At 32.3% G+C, this 25,876-nt stretch overlaps 1 protein-coding gene across 1 annotated transcript in view; it reads left to right on the top strand.

Moving 5' to 3' along the window:
* Positions 1 to 24,828, top strand: part of LOC114326148 (tyrosine-protein phosphatase non-receptor type 23-like) — a 65,557-nt gene extending 40,729 nt beyond the window's left edge. Inside the window, exons 2-5 of the mRNA XM_028274398.2 lie at positions 10,952 to 11,295; positions 15,039 to 15,213; positions 17,541 to 17,803; positions 24,597 to 24,828. Coding sequence (XP_028130199.2) covers positions 10,952 to 11,295; positions 15,039 to 15,213; positions 17,541 to 17,803; positions 24,597 to 24,756 — 942 coding nt within the window. The 3' untranslated portion in view covers positions 24,757 to 24,828. The remainder of the gene's footprint in view (positions 1 to 10,951; positions 11,296 to 15,038; positions 15,214 to 17,540; positions 17,804 to 24,596) is intronic.
* The last annotated feature ends 1,048 nt before the right edge of the window (positions 24,829 to 25,876 follow it).

Genomic DNA, 25,876 nt, shown 5'->3' with positions numbered 1-25,876 from the left:
AAGCTAAAAACGAGACTCTCGACGACACTTTGTGTGTGTGGTTTTGTGCGGAACGCGAACGTGGTTTACCAGTATCTGGACCAATTATTCAAGAATCAGCACTCAAGCTGAATAAAATTTTGCCTGATTGTGAACCAAATTTCACTGCGAGTCAAGGTTGGCTGGATAGATGGAAAAAATGTCATGGAATACCCCAACTATCTGTAAGTAAACCGTATTTTATTAATTTTTACCACTTTCTCCGGATAACCCGGATTTTCGATAACCCGGATCGGTCGCGGTCTCGATTAATCCGAGTTAACGAGGTTCCACTGTATTACCAATAATGACTTACGCGATCAGTCTTACCCGAACTATTGCAGTCGATAGTTTGACTCGAAGATATTCGAATCTCGAGACTTATTCAATTATTTCATCGTTCATTACCATTTTGCATCTCCTGGATTCCTTTGCACCTACCCGATAATTGGTATTAGCTGTTGATATCTGCATGCTGTGGTTCTTCACCACTGTGGTAAATTAATTCGTCACTGTGTTCTCATTTATTACAGATTAAGACTGCGTTGTTAGCATACAGAGGATTTTTATTTCTTATTCTTCCTTGTTTTTATTTCAGAGTTATTCGGTTATTACTTTTTGTTATGATTATTATTATTGTTTATTTCAGTTTTGTATTTAAAATATTTATTGTTCTAGAGTCTTTCTGACCACCTGTCTGGAAGAACATCAGCATGATCGCTCTCGTTCATTTGTCTGGTAGTCTGTTAGCGTTATCATTTTTTGTGTGAGAATTTGAAGTTGTTTTAATAGGTTTAACAGCCAATTTCTTATTTGGTCTTAGTCCTGGTAATTTTCGATTTTTTTTAATTATCCGAAATTATGGCCAAATACCACTGATGTATATACCACTTGAAGCAGATGGTTCTGTCATACAACATGTTCTTTGAGCATTCCTCATTGTAGTTTTAAATTGAACATTATTGCAGAGGTTAAAACAGCCGCTTATCTATCTGATATACCATAATATACAGAGTTGGGATAAAGTATGGAACCAAGCAAATATCTTTGAAACGGAAAGAACAATATTTATGAAACTTTGCATGCAAGTACAGTGACGCAAAAGGCATATGATGCCATATTTTTTGTTACTACTCCACTTCCGGTTTCACCGGAAATACCCTTAACTTATTTACTTTAAATGGGACACCCTGTATATTTTTGTAGATTTTAAAACAACTTGATATTTTTAATTCATACATACCAGGTTTGGAAGAAAAAACTATTAAAACAAGAAATAAATCTCTTTAGAGTTAAAAAATAGGTTAATTTATTTATGTTAGACCAATGGTATTAAAAATAAAAAATAATTTCAAATGTAGAAAATGTTTGCTGTTCATCTCCCGACAACGTGCAAGCCTATAAATAAATTCGTGAGTAACTTTTTGCAAGATTTCTCCACGTATTAGTTCACATTCATCAATTATTCTTTGTCTCAAATCCTGCAAGCATGTTGGTCGCCTAACGTAAACAAGTGATTTTGGATAACCCCAAAGAAAAAAAAAACTAACGGGTTGAGGTCCGGAGAACGAGCCGGCCACTCTATGAATCCTCTAAGTCCAATCCATCGATTTGGAAAATTCACTTCCAAAAAATGAAAATTCACCATAACCGATTATCATTAATATTTCAATACGATATTTTTCACTTAAATGAACCATTTTTAATACTTATTTCTGTCAATTAATTCAGTAACAGTTTTACCTACTATACTAAATTCAAATAAGTCATGCAGTGCATGTATACAACAATTTTAGTCTACAGTCTACAGTCTACAGTATAGTAGATGGTACTCGTTTATTTCCTACTACCATTGTTTATATATACCTCGTCCAATTTACTTACCGTTGCACGTCATCCGCGCCATAGCCTGTGACACGATACCAACACGAAATATCTAGGCGGTAGGTGTGTTCTTTTTTAGAATCAAAATGATTCTAAAGAGGAACACACCTACCGCCTAGATATTTCGTGTTGGTATCGTGTCACAGGCTATGGCGCGGATGACGTGCAACGGTAAGTAAATTGGACGAGGTTAGGGAGATATGTTTCCCTATATAAACAATGCTACTACGTTGTATAAATACAAAAAATTATCTACAGACACTTTTTAACAAATTTTTTCTACCAAACTTGGTATGTATAAATTAAAAATAACAAGTTCTTTTAAAATCCGCAAAAATATACAGGGTATTCCGTTTAAGTTAAATAAGTTAAGGGTATTTCCGGTGAAACCGAAAGTGGAGTAGTAACAAAATATATGGCAACAGATGCTTTTTTCGTCACTGTACTTGCATGCAAAGTTTCATAAATATTTCTCTTTTCGTTTCAAAGATATTTGCTTGGTTCCATACTTTATCCCAACTCAGTATACAACTTCTTTCTGTGCAATATTTTTTCAACTGTAGATGTGTTTGTACGTTTCTCCGTTTTATATTGACAATAAATTTACATTTTTTCACTTTCGTTGATTTCGGTTCTGAACCTCTTTTCTTTCCAACGAATTGAACCTATAAAGAGTTCTACAATGAGTACGTTGACCTTTATCAATATGTTTAGCATATTAAGCTTCCCTTGCTATTCTTTTTTCTATAATATTTTCGTAGCAGTTCAACTAATCGACGTTAATACCATAATCTGTGTAGACTTTAATTTTCACATGAATGAATTATAAAAAAGTGGACTCTTTTAAAGTTCAAGGTCATGGTGAGAAGTGAAAGGGACCTTCAGAATATTAAAAAAACGTAAGCACTGTTTTCATCTACAGAAAGCTTTCAAGACATAGTGCTTAGCTTAATCCCGAAAATGTTTTTCGCTTCATCCAAAAATAAGTAGGCAACTAAGCTTTCGAATAAGAGTTCCAATGTTTTTGTTTTTATTCCAAAGACACTACACAAATCTTGTGTTCGTAATGATTTGTACGATTCGAGTATTAATCTGGTTGAAACGAATGCTGGTTCGATTTTTAATAACTTTCATTTCGATTGCGTCATATCGAACAATTAATACTTTCACGAAATTTAATGTAAATCACGCAAATTTAAAACCAAATTAATTCCGCACCTCGGTTAAGGTTAGAAAGTCCTTTGATGTGATTTATGGTCTTTGTGGTAATTAAATACTTCAAATCAATATTATGGGAACAATGCTATGAACGTGTATAAAGGTGATATAATTTCTATTTTAATTAGATATTGAATAATTATATCGTAATTAATAATTAATTTATTGTAAACATGTAAAATTTCAAATTGCTCTACTATATTTAGTATCATGTTTATTTATCTTTATAGGCTTTTTAAGTGAGATTCGACACTCAATCAAACTATTTGAAAATTTAATAAAAGAAATAAAATTTGATATTATGTACCAACGAATTTAACCCTTGCAGGACCAACCTTTTATTAGAAACACTGAGTACGAAGGAGGGTCAATAAATGTCCACACATAAATTAATCAAAAACGTGTTTCTTTATTTAAACTAATTTAAAAATAACACTTTTATAACAATATTATTTCTAGAGGTCAATGGAACAGTTAAAAGATACGAATTTATAATTTACCCGGAGTCTTCGGCCTCAGTGAAATTGGCATCATCGTAGGATACAGAAACATTTTTGACTTCTTGCTGTGCTTACCGCATACATACTTGCATTTTGAACAAACTATGGTTGTTCTTGTCCACTTATTGGCCTTTTTTCTTTTAGATTTTGCTAATTTGACACATAAACGATATCGTCCCTTTCCATTTTGGGATGGTGTTGAAAGTATTCAAGGGGGTTATTTACAGTCCACTGTCAAGTTTTTATAAAAGTATGAGGAAATGAATTAAATTATAGAAATGCTAATTATGCCATCTAATAGGGCAGTAGTACGCCGACAACTACTAATTATTTGAGATTTTTAGGAACAAAGGTATTTAGAAAATCGGATGTAATTTAATGTTGTGCATACTTTTTAACCCTCCTTGGTCCTTCTAGGGTTAAGGAAATGAAATAATCTTTTTCTTAAGGTGCCTTCTCCATTACTGAAGGTTGGCTATCACTAAAACAAATTGCTTTCTATCTTGGGCTGTTCTTACCTCTTAGTATCGAATGCGTGTCCATGCCTGTCCAGTCTCTTAAGTTCTTCAGCCATTTTCTTCTTCCTGGAGCTCTTCTTCCTTCCACTTTCCCTTCCATTATGAGTCGTAAAAAGTTGTATCTTTCTTTTCTGTAAATATGTCCTAGATAACTCGTTTTTTTGTTTTTTACAATATTAGGAGTTCTCTTAGGAGTTCTCTGCCAGTCCCCATTCTTCTTAGCACCTTGTTGTTGGTCACGTGCTCTATTCAAGAGATCTTCAGCAATCTTGGAAAAATCCACATCTCAAAGGCTTCTATACGCCTCGTACTTCTAATTCCGTGAGTCTATGTTTCCACTTTGTGTAGAAATATGGAATAAATTAATGTTTTTACAAATTGGTATCGGATATATAACGATAAGGTAGAATTTATCCAACTATAAGGTAGAGTTTAGATAATGAAATAATAATAATTTGAAACCTCACCTAAAATCAAAATGGCATGATGTTTGGCAAAACCAATGGAATCGAAACAACACAAATTGATAAAAAGAAAATCTTCTGTCCTTCCGTGAAACTTCTGCGCTACAAAGCGACAATATCAAGTCCTTATATCTAAGGGTCGCAAATTTCTTGAAAATTTTAAGATCTTGTCTTGATCTTGTCTTGATCTCAAGACAAGATCAAGACAAGAAGTAATTTTAGATTTCAAGACAAGACAAGAAATTTTATGTCAATACCACGATTTCTTGTCAAGAAAACAAGAAATCTTGAAATATCTTGACTACCTAATAATAAAAACTAGATTTTATTTTAAATAATAAATTTAGCCCGTTTTTAAATCGGAATTGATAAGCCATGAATTAAGGCAGATAACACTTCTTATGGAGTCAACGCCTAGCTGATTTCTGGGCTTTGTTGACGGGTAGATATTTTCGTGTCTTCTCCATCAATCAAGTATGTATATTCTCAGAATCTTCTGACCTAGGCTCATTTAAGTATTTTTCAATTTCATACTTCCAAGATTGTAAGTTATCATTATCACCTTTCTTAAATAGGTAAGTAATATCTAAATCATTCGCTATATTCTTTTTTCAGACTAAGTACTTGCTCTGGTATTGGATTCTATACATAGAATATATATAATTGTAGATCATTCTGTAGAATATCCAATTAGTTTTGTTTCAGTATTTTATCTCTCGCAGCTTGAATGCAGTAAATTAATTGCTCATCGGTAGCGTCTCTATCAATTTTATTATTAAGTTCATGAGCCCATATTTCCAGTTGGTCTAAAAGTAAATTTACTCCAATTACCACCAATGGGAGTGTGCAACATTGATCCGCTTCGAGAATTGAAGAAATTTGTTTTAAACCTTCTCAGATACTGACAAAATTTACTGATCAGAACTATTCTTTATCTAACATTTTCCAATTATTTAGATTTTGGTTGTCATCAAAAATATAGTTTTAAACATTTTTTCCACTGAAGCCCCATGTTAGCATCTCGAAAGTTGAATGCCATACATCTAGTTCTGGCATAGTCATCTTACAATTTATGGCCTCGCAAGCACTGTTAAGTCTAAAGTAATAGAATTTACAGCATTTTCTACTTCAATCTCATCCTACAAATAATCAAAATTCTTTTCGATGTCTAAACTGTTTCGATTTGGCTCAGCAATTTTTATGAAATCCTGGACAGCTAAGCAAGCTTAGAAATGTGCGAAACATACAAAATGCTTATTGTAAGCATGCAACTACACATCAATTTTGGGTTCGTCAGAAAACAAATGCAGATCAGTGACTCCCCCCAGTGGCAGTGGAGGCCGTGTTAGCACGCAACGCAATAAAAAGGTCGCCGTCAAATCACCCTACCGAGTATAGTACGTTCTTTAAAGGTAAAATATTGCAAAACTTCTAAATTTTAAAGAACCGATTGGATTGATATTAAAAGGCATACACATAGCTAACAAGTCAAAGAAAAAAAGTGATATTGTGCCGATGTGTACTTTTGCCCTAGGGGTGAGTTTCACCCCCTTTTGGGGGTGAAAAGTATATGTTCCAAATAAGTCCAGAAATGGATAAAATGACTAATTCTAAACAACTTTTGTTCTATATAGTTTTTTCACCAAGTTAATATTTTTCGAGTTATTTGCGAGTGAATATGTTAATTTTTTTACAAAATAACCACGTTTTCGGACGGTTTTTCGCAAATAACTCAAAAAGTAAGTATTTGATCGAAAAAAAAATTCTTATCAAAAATATGGCACGTAAAAAAATGAAAAATATGGTGTATATATTAGGTCACTATACCTAGTAGAAGCAGAGTTATAGCTAATGAAAAATAGGTTCATATTCGTCAAATTCCAAACCGAATATATTAACGTGCCATAACCAAAAAACTAAGCACTTTTTTGGGCAAAACTCATTTTAACTTTTTAAAAATGTTTAAAAAATGCTTATTTTTGTTAAAAAAAATAGCATCAAAAGTAAACAAGTTACGCTCAAAATAAAGTTGGTCCCTTTTTTTTTGGTAAGAAATCGGTAAAATCACCCCCTAATTAGCATTTCAAATGAACTTAATTGTTACCACTTCAGAAGTTTTTTACTCGCGTATGTATTGATCATATATGATCTGTAAGTTTCATCTTTTCAAAGTCCTTATTTTTGAAAGAGCTGTAGTTAAAAGGGCATGAACGAGTCACTTATCACGAGTATATGCAAATTTAGAAACACCGAATCTTAACCAATTTTTGTCTTACAGAAAAACCAAAAAATAAAAAATATTGAGAAAAATAAAGCCGACTTTTTTTACTGCTTAAGATTTTTGGTATCTCTAACAATTTTTAAGCTATTTTGAAAAAAAAGATTTTTTTCAACATTAAAATTTTTAAAAATTCTACTTTAAAACTAAATTTTTTCAAATATGAGCACTTTGAATCGATGAAACCTACAGATCATATAAACACAACATAACTAAAGTAACTTGTGAAGCGGTAACGATTAATTTCATTCAAGTTGCTAATTGGGGGGTGATCATCCTGATTTTTTTTGCCAAAACAAAAGGGACCAACTTTATTTTGAGCGTAACTCGGTTACATTTGATGCTAGAATTTTTTTTATAAAAACAGAAATAAAGCTTTTTTCCCCAATGTGTTTTCCCCAAGAATGCTTCATTATTTGGATATTTCACATTGAATTATTCTATTTGGAATTTTTCGAATATGGACCTATTTTTCATTAGCTATAACTCTGCTTTTGCTAAGTATAGAGACCTACTATATACACCGTTTTTTCACTTTTTTATAGGCTACAGTTTTAGTAAGAATTTTTTTTTTGATAAAATGCCTACGTTTTGAGTTAATTGCGCAAAACCGTCTAAAAACGTGGTTATTTTGTTGAAAAATGAACATATTCACTTTCATTCAAATAACTCGAAAAGTATTGATTTGGTGAAAAAACGCTATAGAACAAAAGTTGCTTAAAATTAGCCAGTTTATCCATTTCGGGACTTATCTTGGACATATATTTTTTCACCCCTGAGATGGGGTGAAAGCTACCCCCAGGGCAAAAGCACACATCGGCACCATATCACTTTTTTTCTTTGACACGTTATATATGCGTTTGCCAAATTTCATGTCAATCCAAGCGGTTCTTTAAAATTAACAGCAAAAACCGTGAAAGAATGTACTAGTAATCATTTAATAAAATTTAATTCAACACATCAATAATTAAAATCTATATTATTTACTCTAGGGAAATAAGACAAAGATTTACTATTATGGATATGTTTGCACCCCATTAAAAAAACTAAATAGTTGACAAAAACGTACAAAATTTGATTTCAAGTTTCATTGAAATCAAATTTTCAAATTTCAAATTTCAATGTAGAATATTGAAAAAGCTTTAAAATAACGATGAAAGTGTAAAAGTCAATTTGTTGCTTCGCTAAGTGCAAAATAAATCAATATAGTTATTAGTTAATATCCATTATTAACACTAACATAGAACTTTCCTCCAAAGTTTGGTATGGGGGTGCTTAACAAACCCCTTAAAATTTGAGACGGGTTCACCAAATAGTTTCTTCTTCTTTCTCATGATCCTTATTGAAATTTCAGAGCATCGGATGTAGGGTTCCGCTTCTTATCCATTTCTTCTATGTCATGGATCTGGTCCATCCATGTCTTTCTCAGCCTTCCCTTTTTTCTTTTGTTCCCATTTTGGCTTCATGTACCTTTTTTGTTAGTCTCTTTTGCTCCATTCGTTCTATGTGGCCAAACCAGTCAATTGCTTGTTTTCGATATTCATCATTATCGGTTCTTGCTCCAGCTCTCTCCGTATTTCTTCATTCCTGAATCTTTCAAACTTCGTAACTCCAGCTATTCTTCTCATGTATTTCACCTCGGTGGCATTTATCATTGATTCATGAATCACGTTTCTTTTGCACAATCCATTATTATTCTATCCATATGTCATTATCTGATTTACTATACTGTTATATACTTTGAGTTTAGTCTTGTTGTCTATTTTTGATTTCCCAAAAATTGTATTATTTAAAGGTTAGTAGCCTTTTTCTGTGTATTACTTATTGCCATATCCGTTTTACCATTATCTGTTATTATATTTATTATAATAAGTTTTATTTTATTAAAATTCATTTCCATTTTTATTTTTTTTATTTCTATTTTTTTCCCATTTTTACTTTTTTTCCATAATATTGTTTTTTTTTTATTTTTAAATTAGTCCAATTGGTTTAAAAGTTATTTTATTTGTTTATTCTAGATACCTTTTTTTGCAATAACACAAGACAGAAAATAATTCAGATAAGGCAATTTTAAGGGTGCCAAATGGAAATAGAAGACTTAAATTATCAACACATAATAAAAAATGATAAAAAATTATTTATTGTAGTCAAAAATCCTAATGTCAAATTATTGAAATTTTTAGTTAATAAAAATTTTTTCTACGAGCGTGCAAAAATGTCTATTTTCGCGCACGCGTTTTAGTTTAGAAAGTTTTACTTTTCCGCACGCGTTTTACTTTTCCGCACGCGTTTTACTTTTCCGCACGCGTTTAGATATTTTAATATGGCCTTAAAATAATTATAATACATGCAATAAACTAATATTTAGATATTATTTACTATTTTATTTCAAATGTATCTTATTGTGTTCCTGTTTTAATGAAATTAACGCGATTATTTCATTCATAGGAGATTCTGACCAATAGAAAGCTACATAAATCTGAATTAAATCAATAATTTTTGATAATCTTCCGTCGTTAAGTATATTACGTCAGATGCCCTTCGTTGCTACGAAAAAATACATTCAGTGACATTAATGACAATTATTAATGTTTTAAAAATTATAAAAGTGATGACTTTTAATCGTCAAATATTTATAAAAACTGTGTGTTTAATGGTACTTACATAAATAAATTACAATATAATTTTGGTTTTTAACAGTTTTATTCATGAAATAATCGCAACAAATTGCACTCGACCTCTGAAATTAATATAAAATTTTTGCTCTCGTGACACTTTGACGTAATTTCACTAGCCTTCGGCTCGTGAAATTAAAACTGTCAAAGTGTCACTCGGGAAAAATTCAATAATTTCAGAGCTCTTGTGCAATTACTACTGATTATTTCATTCATAGGAGATTCTGACCAATAGAAAGCTACAGAAATCTGAATTAAATCGATAATTTTTGATAATCTCCCGTCGTTAAGTATATTACGTCAGATGCCCTTCGTTGCTATGAAAAAATACATTCAGTGACATTAATGAAAATTAATGTTTTAAAAATTATAAAAGTGATGACTTTCAATCGTCAAATATTTATAAAAACTGTGTGATTAATGGTACTTACATAAATAAATTACAATAAAATTTTGGTTTTGAACAGTTTTATTCATAAAATAATCGCAACAAATTGCACTCGACCTCTGAAATTAATATAGAATTTTTGCTCTCGTGACAGTTTGACATAATTTCACTCGCCTTCGGCTCGTGAAATTAAAATTGTCAAAGTGTCACTCGGGAAAAATTCAATAATTTCAGAGCTCTTGTGCAATTACTACTGACAATTCGATGAAGTAAAATTATTTTGGCATAATATTCGAAAGTCAAATCGGTAGACATTAGGTTTGTTCTAGCAAACAGTCAAACTAGTCACAAACCGTCAGCAAACAGTTGGTCAGTGAGAGAACATAATACAGTCACCAGTGCTATCCCCTCTACTCGCGCTGGTCCACTATTCGCTGATGGTTTCAAATCGTTTGAAACTGATGTTAGAATAAACCTAATAACAGTCGTTTTTGAATCATAGTCATGGAAACCAAGATTGTCGTCATGCTAACTAATTATATTGAAAGTTTGGTTTTGACAACCTTGTCAAAGAATTAATTTGTGTATGTATTTTCATATTAATTAAATTAATTGATTAAGATTTGCTCTTTTTGAAAAGACTCGTAGAAAAAATATTGTTCCTAACTCTTGCAGAAAGTCTCTTTTCCACACTCGACTGCTTACCGAACTCCCGCTTAGCGTCGTTCGGCAAACTGCAGTCGCGTGCGGAAAAGTATGACTTTCTGCACTTGTTAGGAAAATAACTATAGAGTAACTTTAAAAATATTGTCCATACAAGAAACTTTTTGCATATTCAAAAACCGGGTATTTTTACACCAATTAATTCCATACTTCTTATGGAAACTGTTTGTTTATATTTTCTATTTTGTTGAGTCCAAAGATTAAGAGTATTTCGTTTATTCTTTGCTTGTTGTCTGAATTAGTTAAATATTTCCAATATAGTACTAACATTATATATTTTTTCAGGCAGTTATAAGCTTATCAAATGCCCAATTTCCACCGAGGTTACAAATCCCCGGAGCCCTTCCAGTTTTAGACAATTCCCGCTCCTTTCAACTTAGACAACAAAGGCTCAACGCTCAAGACTTCGTTCCAAAACCACGAAGACCTAATCCTATACCAGCTCGGGAAATACGACCAGTTATAGAAGAAGAACAGGATAATTATCCTTCGGCACAACCACAACCACAATCGTCATTATCTAGTTTTGATGCGGAAGTTAACAAATTAAGTATTCCTGCATTGGCTTCTGCTGTAAGACAAAGTGATTTGGATGAGCCCAATTTAAGACCATCACCATTACCCTTCAGGTATTTAGACCTTTACTTATATGTATATTCAGGACTTTAAAATGAATTTTTACCAATTTAAATTTTGTATTGGGGTTTTCCATCAACGATGACAGAAGCAAACAACTAACTTTATTAAAATGGGATGGTTCCCTGGAGTTAGTATTATTCCCGTAATAGTTAGATCCATATAGTTAAAAAATTTTAACATCGAAGGAAAAACTTCTGTTGTAAAATTTTGCAAGCAAACTAAGAGAGTCATTAATATTCAATTTAAAAAATTCAATCCATTCATTTCATTTAAAAAATTCAATCAATTCAGACAGAACTTTTACTAAAATAAAACATTTCAGCGAAAACCGCATATTTATATCTTGAGCCGTTTAGAAGTTATAGGCAGTTAAAATGGGGGAAAATATAAGTGAACACCCGGTATTATAAAATTGTAGAAAATAAGGGACTTATAGCTGATGAAAGCGAATGGCTTTTCGAGAACACAAAGTTCCTACTCGAGAAGGAGGTACCATAATATGTACGTCTTGGTATGCGTGTGCCTGCCGTTTAATAACTTTAATTGAAAAAAAAAACTGAATCGTTCCCATAATAATATAGCAACGGGAGAAAGAGATAAGAATGAAGTCATCAGAATTTCTAGCTACAGCTGTCAACGCGGCAATTAAAATTAAGTTTTTAACTGTTATAACATTCTATTGTTCTCCTCAAGATATTTTAAAAGACAAACATTACATCAGCCTCCATAGAATCCTATGACAACGATTAATATTGAAGCCGATTTTAACGCAACATATCTTCAATAGGGCTACATATTAAACACTACAAGAAGTAGATAATTAATAAAAGCAATAAACGATTGGACTGTGACGATTGACACGTTAAATATACTTTTCTACAATCACTTGATAAAGAAGACTTTTTCGCTTGTCAATGGCAACGAAAAGTTGATTACTGAGTACCGTCACTTTATCGCTCTAGCGCATAAAGTTTGATTTTACGCACGCCCGTCGTCCGTAGCAAACCGTACAACCATACAATACAAACACATTGAACATTCAAACTGAAAGATATAAAATACATAATAAAAATAAATAATAAAATGTTAATGAAATCACTTTTTTGGTAAAATTATGGCTTATTTCCCATTGAAAATAATTGAATATAAAATAGTTACAATAAAGTTAATGATTTAAAAATAGTTTCATTTTATTAAGTGATTGTAGAAAAAAATTTGTATGTATGTATTACAAGCGCAAAGTGACATTATTGCTTTCGGTAATTAGTAACTCTTACTCTTAAGCAGTAATGTATTACTTTTCGCTCTTAATACATAAATAACTATTACCATCCTTAGAGGCATTATATCCTTATTTTGACAAACATTGGTAGGGGACCAAAGTATGTTAAATATGCAGTCACTCGAGCGCTTTGGTGACCTATTGGGTTGTGAAGAGTAGGTCCTAAAACCAAAAAAAGTTAAGTTAAATTTTTCATTTTAGTGGAGACTTGTCCATTTTAAATTCAATTTTCTATTTCCAACAATCGTTTTTTTAGATTATAGCGCCACCTATTCATAATTCGAAAAAATGTTTCGAATAAAAGTTACTTATTTTTATGGAAGGAATCCAAATCTGCAATAAAAAAAGCGGGCTCCCATTTAAGATTTTTCAGTAACCCCCCACCCAAACTACGGGGGGTCGTGTTTGGTGCCATTGGATAGATTTTTCAAAAATATTGAATAAGTGTATTTTTCAGTTTTTCGATCTGATGTTAATTTCGCGAAATATCGCGAGATTCGTATTTAAAATATTAAATTTACCCCTACCCCTCTCCGTGGAAAGTCGTGTTCGGTATAATTCGATAGATTTTTGAAAAATATTGAGTACGTATTTTTTAGTTTTTCGATCTGTCATTCATTTCGCGAAATTTTCGCTTTTTTCTTGTGAAACTTTGGGACTCACTCATTTCCTTACGCCCCTCTCAAATCGTCAGATATTTGAAATATACACTGTTTTGCATGTACCTATCTTACCTTATCTTTATCTGACGTTTTCGAGTTTTTCTAAGAATAGATTTTTTTTGGTCCCCGACTTAACGAACTCCCCTGTATTAAGAGCCAATATATGGTAGAGGTACATTTTCAAGATACAAGGTTTCTCTCCATGTAATAATCTGACGCTCTCGAGTAACTGCAAAAATCTCCGCTTGGGCTCCCCTACCATAAGTAACTTTATGTTCCGGCTTAATTCTTCTGACGAATCCACAAATCGTAATACGATAAAACTTGTCTTAAACACGGATTTAGATGATGCTGTATACATGGTGTTTCATTAGTAATTGTCCATATAGTAACTGGATAAACCTAAGCACAAAATATGAAGACTTAACCTAAAACACTTAAATAAAATATTCCTCCTGATCGAGATACAGAGTGTTTTATTATAAATATCGTAAAATGATTTTAGCCCATTGTTTTAACACCTTCCAATATTTTTTGTTCAAACTTGACAAAATTTACACATGTAAATGTTTTAACTAATGTTCAAATATTGTTTCCGCTGTCACCAGAGGCGTGCTATAGGGATATATACTTAATTTCCCCCCTCATAATCTACGTCACTGTCGTAATAATCATTTCAGCATGTTTTTTTGATTCCTTGTTACTTTTTACATAAATATCATCCTTTTGTCTCAATGCAATAGAGTGAGTAGTTTTGAAGTTATTTTCGTTTAAAGGTAATGGATTTAATAAGATTATGTTTAAACATTAAATCAGATTATGTGTTTAAAATACACATAATCTTATTGAATCCTTTACCTTTAAACGCAAATAACTTGAAAACTACTCACTCGCATGGAGACAAGAGGATGATATTTACGAAAAAACGAACAAGGAATCAAAAAAACATGATGAAATTATTATTACGACAGTGGCGTAGGTTGTGAGGGGAAAAGGGGGAAATATTAAGTATATATCCCTACAGCACGCCTCTGGTAACAGAGGAAAACTATCTTTTAACAATATGTAAAGTAATCTAACATGTGTAATACGTTGGTTAAGTTTGAACAAAAAATATTGGAAGGTGTTAAAACAATGGGCTAAAATTATTTTAGGATATTTGTAATAAAACACTCTGTATCTCGGTAAGGAGGAATATTTTATTTAAGTGTTTTAGGTTAAATCTTCATATTTTGTGCTAAGGTTTCTCCAGTTACTTTATGGACAATTATTAATGAAACACCCTGTATAAGCGGTTTACTCAAAAAAGATCCTGGGGAGAACCCATTTCTCTTCACTAGATCCCAGGGAGTTTTAGCTTTGTTGCATATAATTTGTGATGACAAACTGACACCGAAAATCAAATTTCATATTTTTTAATCCATTCTGAAATACTTTTCCAGACACATGCTTAAAAAACACGTAACCCAGCCGCTAGTAAACGGGTAGGATTACTTCGGCAGTAGAAAATTGAAGATTTTTTAATGCTTAAGAAATCTTCAGTTTCTTGCAAATACAGCACTTTTTTGTTTAATTTCCATCCTATTTGTCACTAAAGATATACACGTATGTATGTAAATATGTATGTAAATAAGGCTTTCATTCGCGTATGGATAAATAGTATTGCTATATCAATACAGTTCGATTATCCAAAAAAATCGATTTTCCGAACAACCCTGTCCCCCAATTAGTTCGGATATTCAACGCTCTATTGTACTTTCCAAATTTTATAACACAAACTTTTTTTTAGACCAGAAAAACCAATACCCATACTTAGAGACCAGATCAGGGAAAAACCACAACCTTCTCTAAGACCAATTGCTCAAAGTAGGCCAGCACCTCGACCGATTCGGCCTGTAGTCAGACAAGAAATAGATATTGATGATGAGGAAAATATTCCCAGGCAACCTGTCAGGCAGCAAAAGGTAATAATAAAATTTTCAAATATAGGCCGGCACTAGGTCGTATCTTCAAATATAGGCCCTATCTATGAGATAAAGTAATATGGACCAAGGACATGTTTTATAAAAGGATTTTAGCATATAAAGAAAGGGACGTATTACTCAATGCACACCTTAACAATTGACATCATAATATGATGTCATATATTATGATAAATAATAAATATTATTTATTGGTTACTTATTTTTCTTATAGATAGAGGTTGAACAGGTGATGATAGTTGCTTAGGATTTTTGAATTACGGAATGATTTCCGTATTAATACTTAAAAGATCCTGTTAAACAGTAGGTCTCCTGTCTTTCAATATTGAGGTCATCGTTTTGCATTTGGTAGCTATTAAGAACTTGGATGCTAATTCTTCTCTCCATACAGTGTCGTTGGTAGTTGTTAGTTAGCTCGATGAAGATTGCGCCTGTTTCCATACGTTGTTCGTAGCCTCGCTAGATAAATTATTTGTTAGCGCTAAGAATTGTCCTTAGAGGCACATTGAAAAAACAGACAGAGTAATGTCCATAAAAAAGAAGAAGAAGAAGAAGAAAAAGAATTGTCCTTACAACTTTGGTTTGATCTGAAGCCTGCTTGACATATGGGTAGAGCTTTGAGTATAATTGGATTTAGCATATTGTAGACGATGCGTTCCAGCAGTTTATTCGGTACACTTAACAGGGCAATAGGCCTACAGCCTTCGGGTTTGGCAAGGTTTGGGTATGGCGATGATTTTTGTTTTATTGAATTTCTTAGGCAAAATCTTTGAATGGAGAATCTGGGAGTAGAAAGTCGTCAATCACTCTTTTGTTTTAGTTATACAATGCTTTAAGAACTGCAGTGGTTAATGTATCCTGTAGAGTGATTTTCATTTCTGTAGTTGTGAAAGGTTTTGACAAGTTTTATTGTTCACTCCCGTTTTTCATTAATGCACTTAGTTTTCTCTTTATTGCGTGAGTATTTTTTGTAGGCTTACGTTCTGCACGCTTTCACTATTTTGTAGCCAATTTGGCCTGCGTTAATATTTGGCTTAGTTTCTGGAACATGAGAGTTGGTTCCTAATTTTTTCAGAAGGATCTGCAGGCATTTTTTTAGTGAGATTCCGCCATCTGGCCTTTCTCGCTTTGTCCAGACTAAGAAGCAGGTCGTCTGCAACTTCTGATCTTTCGTCCTCCATACAGTTTTCATATAGTCTCTCGCTGGCTGCACATCAGCCTGATATGTACTCTAGTCTAACGTTTCTAGGAGAGTATTTTTTGGTGGTCTTAATGACAGGGTTGGTGAATTTTTGGTGGTGCTGAGGTCGAGGTCGTATGAATCGGATTTTAGAAGCTAAGTCTCCGGCGAAACTAGTCCAGTTGACTTTGGAGAAGTCCCAGCATGGTAGTTGGGATGTGTGACCACAGAAATCTGTATACCTACTTATACTTATTAAAGCAAAATTAGTCTTTGTTGGCCATGTGGGAAGTATTTAATAATGTGGCGGTAGACAGGAATGGGGTTGTGTTCTGATGTGAGGTGAAATAGCATAGGTCTGGGTTTGTTTTAGAGCCCCATCTGCTTGATTTGAATGTAACGATATCTTTGTGGTTGTAGATTAGATATATTTTTTGTATATCTGCTCATTCCATAATTTTGAGGTCGGGTAGTTCTTTTTGTATTTAAAGCCAACATATCGCTCGGTGAATTCTCCTATTATTAAGATTAGATTGCTAACGTGTAGCTAGGGAATGTTTGAGTGTTGTAAATATTGATGATGGTCAGATCGCCCACTTTGATCGTAGAATTGATGGTGGAATTATGAAGGCTTTAACTATCGGAAGCATTGACGAGCTCTGCATTGTTGATATTTGCCCTCACATAAATGTGGCGGACCATAGCTTGGGTGATATGTTGCAACAGTAATTATGACCCCCACGGTTCATCTGGATTGGAGTTGTGTTTCGTCTGCGGTGTGTGTATGTGGCACGAGAAGGATATCCATATGGTTTTTCGGTAAAAGATTTCAAGATATATGGTATTCTCTGACGAGTCTGTAACGGATCTTGTCATATAATACAATCGAGTTAGCCTTTTTTCACATTCGGCAGTGGAAAAAACCCACCAAGAATCCAAATATTTTGCCAGAAACCATAAGTCTATAATTTCGTCACGCTAGGCCACTATAATTATGCTATTGAACTTACATATTAGAAATTTTGGAATAGGGTAAGAATAGTTGAAGTCAAAATGAAGTAAAATAATAAAAAGTAAAATAAGAAAATTAGTTATCAAAATATCTAACAAAAATTTTAACTTATTACAGCCCAGACCTCAACCAGCGCCACAACAGTACAGACCTGCTCCAGCTCTCAGACCAGCGCCACGTCCTCAATACGATGACGACGAACAAAATAGGAGAAAGAAACCTGTTGTTCAAATTTTGAGAAAATATAGAACGGATAATCCTGATGGAAGTATCACTTGGGGCTTTGAAAACGAAGACGGTACATTTAAGGAAGAAACGTTGGGTATTGACTGTGTTATTAAAGGAAAATATGGATATGTCGATCCTGAAGGAGTTAAAAGGTGAGTTAAATATTTGGTATATGTTCTGGTTATAGTTTATCAAACCAGTTATTAGCCATAGTAGTAGTTTCCTATATTTTAAGCTAAATTCTTACGATTCATTAATGTTATACTTAATTATTACTTGGAATTCTTACGTTTATTTGTAAAATACTATTAGTACTTCTTAACAGTTGTTCTAAAAGTAGTGGCTGGAAGCGAGATCTAATGACAATGGTGGACGAGAAATCAATGTGCAATATGCAAGAGAGTCTAAAAGAGTATTACTCTATAGTTTCCACATTTCGCTTTGTCTCCCTCTTTATATATGAGACACACTATTGCTTCTCTCCATGCTTCCAGTTTCCAGTATTTCCTTTAGTTTTTAGATTTTGATCAGAAGTGTCCATAGACTGTTATAATTAAGTCCTCCCCATGCTGAATTAGTTCTGGGGGGATATAATTGCTAACTGAACTTTTATTGCTTTTCAAGATTTTTATTACCTACTTATATCTTGCTTTTTCAATAGTTGATGTCTTCACTACTTCCTCTTGATCTTTGCTTTCCCTTATTACTTCCACTTGCTCCTCATTATTACCATCCAGTTTTTCGGTAAGTAACTCGATAACATGCTCTTCTTGTGTTTCTGGACTCTTACATATTGTTCACTGCTTCGTTTCACCTCGTGGTGGAAATTTTTTATGTTCTTATGAATTTAACATTCTGCATTTCCTGGAACTTCTTAGCCATATGGTCTCTTTCCTTACTACTACACATCTTTTAGTATTATTCGTCGCAGGTAATTTTGTTTTATTCTGTTTCTTTGGCCCAAATTCAGAATCAGCTTTAAACCATTCCTTCTCTTACATCTTCTTTACTTGTCCTAATCTCCCTTGAGATGTTTCTCTCGTAGCTTCTTCAATTCATCTCAACTACATCTCAATATATTCCAGATTTTTATTCCGAAGTAATTTTGTCGTCACTTCTACCTGAAAGTTCTCGGCAGTGTTCTTATTCTTGAGTTTGGAGACGTCATATTTTTTGTATCTGCTTTCTGATTTTTGTGATTCTCCCTTTTAATTTCGTAGTCATTGGTATATGATCACAGTCGGCATCCGTATTTCGACAACTCCTGATATCTCTTATTAGTTTTTAAGTTTATTTTCTACCAAAATCTGGTCGAGTTGGTTACGTGTTCTGACCTAGAGTGCAATCCACGTTTCGTCGTCAATTGTCTTGTTTAATTCCCATTGCACTGTAGTGTATATCAGTTCTGGCTTTAGTACAGGAACCGAAGCTTTTCACTTCGCAATTTTTACAGAATAGATTAATTTGCTTGAAAATTTAAGAATAGTAGTGGATAGTCCAAGGATCAAAATCTATATGATGCCGAAAGGCGCTTTTACTATGGGGGTGGTTGCCACCCCATCTCGGGAGTGGAAATTTTTTATTATGTTTTGACCACAAAAGTTGATAAAAACATTCATTCTAAGCAAAAAATGGTCCATACATTTTTTTGATAAAATTCACAGTTTTCGATTTATTCGCTATCGAAAGTGTTAGTTTTATATCGAAAAAATCAATGTTTTTTGATATTACACTCATTTACGATTCACTCAATTTTTGCCGTAGAAAAAGTTTTTTCAAACCAAGTTCTTGGAAATAAAATAACCTACCATTTCATATTTAAACATTTTTTCTTATCTCTGATGCTAATCTTTCTATTCTGAAGAAAATACCAAACTACAAATATTCGTTATTCGCTTTTAACTCCTGTTTTTTTAAAACTAATCATTCTAAGCCAGTCAAACTTCTAGAATCTACAAATCTGTATTAATAACAATACATAAATAAACAAGAACGAATAAGGCTAATGACTAAAAACAGCGCCAACTTACATTATTATGCTTCCAATTGTATTTCTCCTTTTGTTTTTCAAAAAAATATATTGATTTTTTAACCGTAACTGTTTTATTGTTTATCTTAAAAAGTTTAGTAAAAAAATAATTTTGTAGGTCTTTATAAGATCTATAGGGCTATTAATATTAAATCCTTTTAAAATAATTAGTCGCAAAAAGAGCTGACTTTGAAAGGGTTAGTAAAGGTGGTTTTTGCATGTTATTACAAGTTTTAATTGTCAATAGTTAACTTAATTTTTACCATAGGAAAAATTTTTGCAAAACACATTCATGGGAAATAAATAGCTTTCAATTTTATGTTTAAACATTTTTCCGTATCTCTCATGCTAATCTTTTTATTCTGAAGAAAAAGCCATTTTTTACCAAACTACAAAAATTCGTTATTCGCTTTTAACTCCATTTCTTAAAAACTAATCGTTCTAAGCCAGTCAAACTTATAGAATCTATAAATAATACATAAATAAAGAGCACCAACTGAAGTCAATGACTAATTTAAATTAGGGTGGTGATTAAGGGGTTGTAGCGGATCACTTTTTCGCTAAAAAAATAGGGGCTGCCATTCTTTTCATTATAAGTCACTTAATTTTTGAAATAGAGACTTTTTTATTTCTGGATATAGATATTTTTAAATACTTTAAATTAGTTTAAACAAGTTATCCCCGAGAAATACATAGTTTTCCTGTCTTTTGACTTTGAAACTAAAATATTTAGCATTTGACGAAGAAGAGCTACCATCTAATAAAGTATAGCTTGATTACTATTGGTCGTAAAGAAAATTAGAAAAAACGGTTTTGTTTATTTTTTCAAAAGGTACATTTTTGTTAAGCAAAGTTGTTTTGATAAAACTAAAACTTTTTGAGTTATTAGCAGAAAAGTGGTTAAAAATATTGATTTTTTCGATATAAAATTAACATTTTGGATACCGAATAAATCGAAAACTATTCATTTTATCAAAAAAATGTATTGAACGTTTTTTGCTTGGAATGAATGTTTTACCAACTTTTGCGGTCAAACTATAATAAAAAATTTCCACCCCGACGTGGGGTGGCAATCACCCCTATGGTAAAAGCACCTTTCAGCATCATATATATTTTGATCCTTCAACTATCCACTACTTACTCTCAAATTTTCAAGCAAATCGATCCATTCTGTAAAAATTGCGAGGTTTTGTCCTATTTTAAGCTTCATTACTTGGACTACTACTAGGAAATTCCTGCCTTACATTATTGTATTTATTCTCTGATTTTCCGATTTTATAAATGATGCACATTTATAAAAACTTAACTTTCTAGACTTGACTTGTAATTTTAACCTACAAATCCTTTTAGATATGGGAAGGGCCGCGTTTAGGTCAATTGACGCCCTAGGCAATTCTCTAGTAGCCGCCCTTCAAACATGTACCATTTTTGCGAAAAAAATTTACAAACAGATTTTTTTATTTAAATTACATAAAACACATAAAAATTGTCATTCCAGTTCGATCACATCAGATTTCTTTCTTGATTTTTCTTTGAAAAAATCATCTATAATGTCGTCATAATTTATCGCCTTTGTTACGTCACTTTCTATGGAAAAAATCGACAAATTGTTAAGAAGTTCTTGCGTCATTCTTGATCGGAAATTATTTTCATGACTATTTTAAATTCTTGACATTTTTGAAAATGACCTTTCAGCGGACACGTTGGTTGGCAACTGGGAGGCACAAATAAATGCGCAAAGCAATTTCAAAATTAGGGAAAATATCTTTCAATCCACTCTTTTTTAAATATTTAGATATGTCAATTATTGGTGATTGGTGATTTTATTGTGGTATCCAAATGACCCTTTAAGTGAATGCATTCATGTATTATGAATGATATACGGTCGGAAAAATGAAAGAATACCCATGAACAATCACATCAATCACTTATTTTGCATTTGCTATCTTTTTCTATAACAAACGTTTGTTATTTATAGAAAAAGACAGCAAATACAAAATAAGTGATTGATGTGATCGTTCATGGGTATTCTTTCATTTTTCCGACTAGGTATCTATTAGTGCACTCAGTGAGGGTATTTGGCTCCGAATTCCATCCTACTGCATCAATTTACTTGATATTTTCACTGTAAGTAGGGAATAGCTCAATAAACAAAGTCTACCCAATATCATATGGCGCTTTTAACTTAGGGGTGGTTCCTACCCGTTCTCGGGGGTGGTTTTTTTTATCAAACTAACACCGGAAGTGACCAGAGAACCTAATTCTAAGCAAAAACTATTTTATAAATTTTTTTGAAAACTCAATACTTTTTGAGTTATTCGTGGTTAAAAATTTGCCATTTTCAATGGAAAAATCACTTTCACTTTTCGGACACTGTTTTTGGGAATACTATAAAAATTGTGCATCTAACGAAAAAAACTATATAAAACATTTTTGTAGTTTACGAAAAATCAGAGAGATTAAATTTTTCATAAATCTTGTAGTTTTAATAAAAAGAGAGATGGTAGGTGAAAAAAGATTTTTTTGGTGCATGCTCAAATCGGTGTATTCAACTTAAAATAACAGAGAAATGGTCGATTTTAGGGGAATAATGATACGAATACCTTTTGTAGAACTTGAAAACACCTTTAAAACGAGAATTGTTAAATATCGGTTACATTCAAACCAAGCGAGATATGGTGCAAAAAACTTATGGCTAATGTATTTTAAGGAAAAATGAGTATAAAATAAGAAATAGTATATACAAATATAGAAAAAAAAAAGTATATTTAACCCTCTCATCCACCGGAATTGAAATGTATAGTTTTCCTTCTACAATACCTTCTACTATAGTATTTTATATATATTTAAAAAGTTGGACGGATTGAAAATGGATGGTTTTTGAAATTTCCTTAAAAATCTTCATTTTTCTCCATGTAATTCGAAAGTGATAGAGATACGTAAAGAAATACCTAACAAAAATGTAGTTTTTCTTTTAGATAACAATTTTATTTTTCTTTCATTACTGTACCCCATTATCATTTTCGAGTTACATGGAGAAAAAGGAAGATTTAAAAAAAAATTTAAAATGCTCTCTATAATTTGATCTTATTTTTTTTAAAACCATACATTTTAAACCCGTCCAACTTGTTGAACATACAAATAACACTATAGTAAAAGGTATTGTAGAAGCAAAACGATGCATTTAAGTCTGGTGGATGAGGGGTTAAAATATACATTTTTCGGATTTTATCTTAAAATAAATTAGTCATCCTTTTTTGTTGCACCATATCTCGCTTAGTTTGAATGTAATCGAAATTTAACATTGCGGTCGTTTTAAAGGTCTTTTCAGGCAGTACTTAAAAAAGATATTGATAGCATTATACCCTTAAAATCAACCATTTCTCTGTTATTAAGTTGAACACACTGATTTGAGCATGCACAAAAAATGTCTGTTCACCTACCATATCTCTTTTTATGTTATCACTAGAAGACTTATGAAGGAACGAAACTCTTTGATTTTTCATAAGCTACAAACATGTTTTATATAGTTTTTTTTTGGTTAGATGTATAATTTTTAAGGTATTCGCAAAAAGCCGTCCAAAAAGGCGACATTTTTTAATAAAAATGGCAAATTTTCAACCACGAATAACCCAAAAGGATTGAGTTTAAAGAAAATTATAGAACAATGCCTTTGCGGTGCCTTCGACGGCCCAGTAATCCCTAAATTTACAACTTCTGTCCTTTTTGAATGAATAGTGTTAAGAAAATGCAATATGTTTTTTAGAATTGAATGTCCACTTATATTCCATTGATGGATGTACTATGTACTTAAATGTTATTCGATTTCAATTTTTATATACAAGTATTTTTTGTACAGTATTTTTGCCGCCCTCTCATAATTCGCCGCCCTAGGCAACTGCCTATATTGCCTAATGGATAAAGCAGCCCTGGATATGGGCTCGAACTCCACTAAGGACTGATGTAACAGATCACTCGTTATTAGCACTATATGTTCTTCTCCATTATTCAAAAGTTGTAGTTGTATATTATTCTTACACTGGTTCCTTTTTACTTGTTTTCTTCCATTACCAGAATATCCAACTTGTATTGTTTTATCACTTATACTACATATGTTTTAGGGCTGCTGCAGCGAAGATACTTCTCGTTTCACTGATTCTGTAGTTCCTTTTAATTTTTTCCTAATATTTTTATAATAAGTACTTCATCGACTTTCAAACCTGTAACAGTTTAAGCTAAATATTGCACCTTGTTTCTTGTTTCCGATTGATTCAATATCTTCCTCTTCTTGAAGTGCCTATCCGTGACGAATACTGACGATCATCGTGGCAATCTTTATCTTATCTGCAGCAGTGTGGAAAATCTGCACAGATGTTGTGTTGAATCAGGTTCTGGGGTTTTTTAACCAGGATTTTCTTCATCTTCCTGAACCTCGCTTTCCGAATATTTTTCCTTATAGGATGGCATGTACGAGTCCACAATTCAACACCATAAAAAGCACAGAGAATGCGTAGCGCCGCAATATTCTTACTGTTATGTTAAAAGAGAGGTTGTGGCTTTTAAAGAAGGTTTGTCTTGAATGTTTATCTAGCTTTTCCGATGAGTGCTGTTATCTCTTAGTTGTTGGTCCATTATTTATTTATTTAGTGCCGAGGTAGTCATATCACTTTCTGTCTTCACTCTCATTGTCAACATATTTAAAACTTGCCTTTTGTTGACACCATTTCCCAATTTAACATAGAATAGAAACATCTGCGCCTTTTTGTTTTCTTAAATAATTGTTACATGTGGTATAACACATTTAAAATTTTTCTGTATGTAACAAAGGAATAAAATTAGTTTTACTTAATAGATAACTTTTTTTAAATCTTCATTTAGTAATAGTCCTTATGATAACTAACGTTTTAAATTTTTAGGGAGTTTGAGTATGAAGCTGGCAACAAATGTGACCCAAGAGATGCAGAACTAGACGAACTAGAAGATGAAGATTTACCCCAGCAAGCTCCAAAACCTTTGCCCAAAAAACCAATTGGTAAACCTCAATTCCAATATAGGCCGCAACTAGCACCAAATTAAGTTATTAAGGACAATGCCATCTTTATTTAATGTTTTTATATTTTTGTTAATAAAAGTTTTAAAGTAGGGAAATAGTTTTTTAATAAAAAACAGATGGATTAGGTGAATTGATCATTAAGGGTATAATAGAGAAAAAATTTATATTATAAATTTAATATTTCTACGTTGATAAATATTTTAGTTCTTATTTTTATTATTTGGCTTCAGTAGACTAAGGTAAATTTATTCAGTATACCTAATCAACTATTCTAAATGGGAAATAAACCACAATTTAACTAAAAAAATGATTTTATTAACGTGTCGAGGTCCACATCGGATGTCGGTGTCAAAATACAAAATATTAATAAATTAAACAAAAATGTTGTTGCTTAGTAAAAAATTTTTTTAATAATTTAATTTAATCTGACTCATTTATATCGGAAATTCAGACATATATTATACATTTTAAAGTAGAATACTTTAAAATTATATTGTCAATATTTATGAGTTGCGTTCCTGGGACGGCTTTACTGAAAGATAGTTCATTCGATTACATGAAATCAACCACAACTCAAGAATATTCGTCACAAAGAAATCATAGCATGTGATGTGTCTTTAAAAAGACAATCACATGCAACGGTAACAGTAAAATTCTCATGTTAGAGATTCCATAGTAAATCACGATCACGAGGAAAAACCAGGAAGAAACCTCGTGATACTATCCCGAAAGCGTAAGTATTTGGTCTTACATTTAGTTTACTTTCAAAATTAAATTGTGGGTTGGTTATTTTTTAGGTAAATTTTGGCTTATTTCGCATTTAGAATAGTTGATTGCAAAAATCCCACAAGGAAATAGCTTCAGAACAACATAGAGGGATGGCATATGACACTGATGGAGGAATGGCAATTGACTAAGGAGCAAACAGCTTTAGTGTTGCTGCGTTTAGTCAACTCTTGTCAGACTTACATATGAGGCACTCAAGGCAACAGTGGCCTAACCCCAAAAACGAAGTTTTGAGATAAATGTAATCTTTGCATTCGTATTTTCATTATGCTTATGGTATGGCGCTACAAATTATGTAGCGCCATTTAGCAAAATATGGGGGTTAATGTTGCTGCTTTTATTAATATATTAATCTAA

Source organism: Diabrotica virgifera, chromosome 5 (genome assembly GCF_917563875.1).
Source record: "Diabrotica virgifera virgifera chromosome 5, PGI_DIABVI_V3a".
NCBI lineage: Eukaryota > Metazoa > Arthropoda > Insecta > Coleoptera > Chrysomelidae > Diabrotica > Diabrotica virgifera.
This window is presented reverse-complemented; position numbering and strand designations above follow the sequence as displayed.